The sequence below is a fragment of the Sorghum bicolor genome, chromosome 1 (genome assembly GCF_000003195.3).
Source record: "Sorghum bicolor cultivar BTx623 chromosome 1, Sorghum_bicolor_NCBIv3, whole genome shotgun sequence".
Taxonomy (NCBI): domain Eukaryota; kingdom Viridiplantae; phylum Streptophyta; class Magnoliopsida; order Poales; family Poaceae; genus Sorghum; species Sorghum bicolor.
In genome coordinates, this window is record NC_012870.2 from 68,977,826 (window position 1) to 68,983,344 (window position 5,519).

Genomic DNA, 5,519 nt, shown 5'->3' on the forward strand with positions numbered 1-5,519 from the left:
CTCCCTCTACCCCAAATTATAAGTCATCCCAAGAATCTTGAAGAGTCAAAATATCTTAAGTTTGACCAAAATTATAGAGAGAATTATAAAGGTTTATGACATCAAATGAAAATATAAGTATTGAAGAATCCAATAATACTTAGTTGGTAACATAAATGTTATGATCTTATCATATAGATTTATTCAAAGTTGAGATGCTTTGACTCCTAAGAAAGTTGAAATGACTTATAATTTAGGATGGAGTGAGTAATATTACACCATTCGTTTTAACTTATAGGTCTTTTTGGCTTTTCTACGTATATAACTTTTGCTATATACCTAGATATACGATATGTCTAGATATATAGTAAAAGTTGAGTAAAAAGTTAAGACGACCTATAAATTGAAATGGAGGAATATAATACAAAAATAAATATCATTAAATTAGTCATTAAATATACTTCTATAATAAACTTAGTTGCAGATATAAATGATAACATAATTTACTATCAACTTGATTAAAATTATATCAATTTGATTTGTATAAACTCCATAGTTCATTCTTTTGGGTGTAAGTATTATCAGTAGATCCAAACATGGCCTTTGCACGTGGCACCTGCATGTTGCATGTGTGATGCAATGAGAGCGAACCAGATACAAATATTAAGAGAATCTCCAAGAATCTTTCTAAAACCCACTCTCTAAATCATTATTTGTAGAACCATCTGTATAAAAATTATTTTCTATGTGTTTCACCCCAAACAACTTTTTTGTATCTTGTACACACTCTAGAGAACTATTTTTGTTATCTATCTTTCTCTAGCGAGAAAATCAGAATAAATGATGGCAATATTTGGAGAACTACTTAAAAGAAGTTGTTGGAGGGTATCTTTCTATTAAAACATATATGCCTAACAATTAGGAAGGATACATAGAGTCTATTGAAGTTGCTCTAATGCCACACTACAAGTTAGCCTTCCATGACCATTTCGGAAAAAAATCCATAGGTAGAAGTGGCCGCAGATGTGTCAATTCTCTGTTTATGTATTTTATTATACATGATATGTACTCTCTCTGTCCTTGAAAGCTGCAACTTCTAGAGTTGTTCTAAGTCAATTTTTTACAACTTTGACTAAATTTATAGAAAAAAAAACGCTAAGATTTATAGTACCAAATTAATACCATTAGATTCATTATAGAATATATTTTCGTGAGATACTTATTTTATGTGATAAATATTAATGCTCTTTTCTATAAAGTTGGTCAAAGTTAGAAAAGTTTGACTGACACGAATTCTAAGAGTTGAAGCTTTCAGGGAGAGAGGGAGTATGCACCTATACTTTATGCAAGTGATAATAGGAGATAACAATATGAAAAGATTTTTTATTTTTCTTGAGTTTCTCAAGATTTTAATCCTCACCATAAATAAACTTCGATATCTCGATCTTGATATATAGGAAAGAAAATCTCTACATATCTTTATATATACATCTCAAAGCTTCCATGTTGTGTTGTGACCACTGAATGCAGGGGCAGTTCAGTGATCCATAAAACAATGGTGCTGAGATGAATTGTAAAAAGATTATATGGAATCTATAAGATCTCACTCAGTTACATTGAAAAACAGGCTTTTAATTATATTGGAACAATATATGCTATGAACTCTGAATCACCCTGAAAATTCTGAAACGTCTATCTGTTTCTGATCGATAGCTGCTCTGCTGGGAAACCGTTATCGCCTGTCAGCCTTTCCCAATCATTAGAATGATGAATGGATGAATGAATAATGATGGCAGGGAAAGTACATGTGCACCACTGCGCTAGAAAGCACGCAATCATTAGCAGAGTGATGATCATAGGCAGAGCAACATATATAGCATCAGACAAAGCATCCAAGATATCATATGTACTGGATGATCAGAACGTCTCGCAACTGAGCAGCCGAACAGCTGTAAACCAAGAGGGATTACAGCGCTAGTTACCAAAGTGAAGCCTGAATAGCTAAAATTAACAGAGACACTTTTCAGGCTATTAAGCCTCTCCCCTTTTCAGTTGCTGCAGACCCGCAATTAGTGAACTTAAAAAATCTCACCATGTGCTATCCTATATCTGGCTAAGCTTTTCCTGTAACCTAAACCGATTGAACTTTTCAGAAGAACATCACATCAAGTGGCTTGTATCTCCATGATGCGATCGGCGTCTCTTTGAGAAAAAAAAATAGGCTGGAATTGGCTACCTTGGCCAGCCTGTGATCCAAGTCCCTCTGCAAAAGAGAACGAAGACAACAAAAGTGTTAGGGAGTTGTATCTTCTGAAAGATTGAATGGCAGACGTGATTAACTCTCATGCATTCATTCACACAAATAAACAGATTATTATCACTCCATTTCTGAACAACAACAAGCGCTTATGGAAGTACGAATCCTGTAATCTATTGGCAAGAGGTGCGAAGGACATTTCAGCAGGAGCAAAGCTTGCATAATAAGTAGTTTGATCAGAAAGACCAGCATTGCTTGTTTAATATCCTGTAGTACTACAGACCAAACGATCTGAGCAACCAATTCAATGTCCATTGTAGAAATTAAGAATGTCTAACCAAATTGAATGATCATACATGCGTTAGTTGGTGTTGTCATAGTGAAGTGGAAATTTCTAGCCGCGCTGCCTCACGATTCCAACATGAACCAACGATTATCGAACATGAATTCCGTAATAATCATCCACACGTGACCTGCTCCGCTAGCGCGAGCACGAGTTGAACCGGAACAAAAGTCAAAAACCATAACTCACCAACTAGAAGTCGCCGCCGGCGGTTGTGGCAGCGGCGGCGGCGGCGGCGCCATCGACACCGACGGAGGCGGTGACGGCGACGTCGACGAGGAGCCGCATACGCTCGATCTCGAGATCACGCATCGCCTCGAGGCGCCGCTCCTCCAGCCGCGTCGCCTCCCTCTGCTTCGCCGCCTCCACCCGCTCGTACGTCCCGGCAAGCCTATCCAGAGCCGCCGCCACTCCCGTGCAGCTCTTCCCGCCGCCTCCAGGGTGGTCCCCGGACGCGGCGCTCAACGGCGACAGCGCCACCGCCGTCCTCGGCCGCTTCGGCACCGGCGGCCAGCAGCGGGGCAGAGGAGCCCCGCCGCTCGCCTTCTCGTCGTCATCCTCCTTCACCTGAACCTTCGTCGTTTTGGCGCGGAGACGGTGCGCGAACCCTGGAGGCGCGGAGGGGGCGAGGTGCAGCAGCGCGCGGAGGCGGTCGAGCCAGCCCGAGACCGGCGGGGGCGTCGGCGGGGCCCCCTTGGGCCTGGAGCGCTCGGCCCTGAGGCGCTTCTTGAGGTAATCCAGGCGGTTCTTGCACTGGTCGACGGTGCGCGGGGCCCGGCCGGCCGCGGCGCGGCGGGAGGTGACGGCGTCGGCGCAGGCCCGCCAGTCGGCGGGACGGAGCGCGCCGCCGCGCGCGCGGAGGTGGCGCGGGCCCCACGCGTCGAGCAGCGCGGACGTCTCCCCGTCGCTCCACGGCTCGGGCGTCCACGCCGGCGGCGGCGGCGGCGGGCGGCGGCGCGACGACGACGACGACATCCGCGCTGGCGGACGACGGGCGGAGGGAGAGGCTCGTTCGAGAGGGAGGTCCGGTTTGGTGCGGCCGTGAGGAGCGTGTGATGTTTGTGCCCGCTGCTCGGTCGATCGGCGGGTCGGTCGCGTCGCGTCCACCCATAACAACTGCGTGGTTCCGTCGTACGCGTGTATATGTGTGTGTGTGTGTGGGTGGATGATGCGTGCATCGTGGCGGCACGGTGCAGGGTGAGTGGACTCGGGTGCGGTCACGCTCACGTTCACGCTGAGGTTTTTGCTCGATCACGCTGGGTGGCTAGCTGGGTGCTGTGCGCCGGCCACTGAAACGCTTTTGTCCCGTGGGAGCCACGGGCTTGTTTCGCCGCGGCATCTTCTGGCGCAACGGGCGGGCGGCCCGGCGGAGCGGGGGTGGCGGCCGGCGCGCGTCTGCGGGAGTCGACGCCGACGGTGCGGCGAGATCGAACTGATGTTGAGTTAGGTAGCCCAAGGCGCGGTGGTGCTTCGGCTGCAAAACGCCGCGTTGTACGCGCCATGGAAAATGGAAGACGGACTAGCTGAGGACTACGGCTGAACCGCTGAGGGCGTAACGCTCTTCCTTTCCTCCGTGCCTTCACGCATGGAGGTGGTCACATTTATGTATGTTCGATTTCGGCTGCCAGTGCAATAGAAATAGAACTGACGGGAGTATACTTATGGCCGGATCAATCATCTAGGAAACCAACCCTCCTCCCAGTCCCAGAAGAATTGTGCTATGCCCAAAGGTAACTGCAAACAAGTAGGAGTAGTAAAAAAAAAAAGGAAAAAAAAAGCTAAAAATGTAATGATAAAATGAACGATCCGACCATTTAATTTTCAACCTGTTATTCATAATTTTACTACTACATACGTTGTTGTCGACTACACTAAAGTCAAGCACTAGCAGAAGTTCTAAAAACATGTACTACAGCAGTAAAGTAAGGTCTACTCTGCTATCTTCGGCAGGGCACACATTATGTACTCCATACCCAGAAATAGAAGTACCAAGCATCCATGTTTCATCTTCAGTGGCAGGGGAGGGGAACTTTGGTAGCATGGTTTCGCGGTTTTCACCTTCTACTGCTCCATCTTCACGGCGTCGATCATGGCCTTCTGCGCCTGCTGCATCTCCATCTTGACCTTCTCGGCGGCGATCCTGGCCAGCTCCACGCGCTCGTACACCTCCACCAGCTTCACCACCACCGCCCCCGGGCAGAACCCCGTCCCTGCGGCCGCATTCCTCGGCCTCCTCGGAACACTCCAGCGATCCGCCAGCCCAATGCCTCCTCCGGCCGCCTCCTCCGCCACCTCTTGCTTGGCGTCGACCGCCGGCTCCCCGGCCGGAATGCCCGGAGGCGAGTCGTCGTCGGGGCTGGCCAGGAACGCGTGGAGCCGTGGGAGGTGGCGCCACCCCGACGGCGGCTGCTTCAGGAGCTCCTCCTTGTACCGCTGCTTGAGGGTGCGGACGCGGGTCTGGCACTGGACGCGGGTGCGGTTGAAGCGGCGCCCCGCGGCGGCGCGGTGGGCGTTCACGGCCCTGGCCGCGGCGCGCCACTCCTCCAGGCGGAGGCCCCGCGGGCGGCGGCGCAGGTGGACGGGGCCCCACGCGTCGATGAGTCGCGCCGTCTCGCCGTCGCTCCAGTTCCCGGAGGCACTCTCCGGCGGTGGCGGGCTGCGTCCGGGCATCTCGTCGTGCGTGCGAAACTAAACGGAGGCTGGCTAAACAAGCAGGCCGAGGGCAGGGTGGGGGTGGGCACTTGAGCTGTTGAGCAGAGAATACTAGTATGGTGGTCACAGGCCGCGCAGGCTGTTCACTATAAAGGAAAAGAAATTGTGGGTATGGTATGACTCACAATTACCGTATGAGCAGGTCACCAGCCCACCAGCGATCTGTAATTGTGAGTCACAGCCACCAATGGTAATTGTGGGTGGCTGGTGTTTCTCAACAAAAAAAAA

At 49.5% G+C, this 5,519-nt stretch overlaps 2 protein-coding genes across 2 annotated transcripts; both read right to left on the reverse strand.

Annotated features, from left to right (window-relative positions):
* LOC8155294 (trihelix transcription factor ASIL2) lies at window positions 1,801-3,678 on the reverse strand. Its single transcript, XM_002488934.2, has 2 exons — window positions 2,769-3,678; window positions 1,801-2,242 (listed from the first exon to the last, which is right to left on the reverse strand). Exon 1 carries the CDS (start codon window positions 3,552-3,554, stop codon window positions 2,772-2,774), a length of 783 nt encoding a protein of 260 aa, XP_002488979.2. The 5' UTR covers window positions 3,555-3,678; the 3' UTR covers window positions 1,801-2,242; window positions 2,769-2,771.
* Window positions 4,641-5,249, reverse strand: LOC8084713 (trihelix transcription factor ASIL1). Its single transcript, XM_002467983.1, has one exon. It carries the CDS (start codon window positions 5,247-5,249, stop codon window positions 4,641-4,643), a length of 609 nt encoding a protein of 202 aa, XP_002468028.1.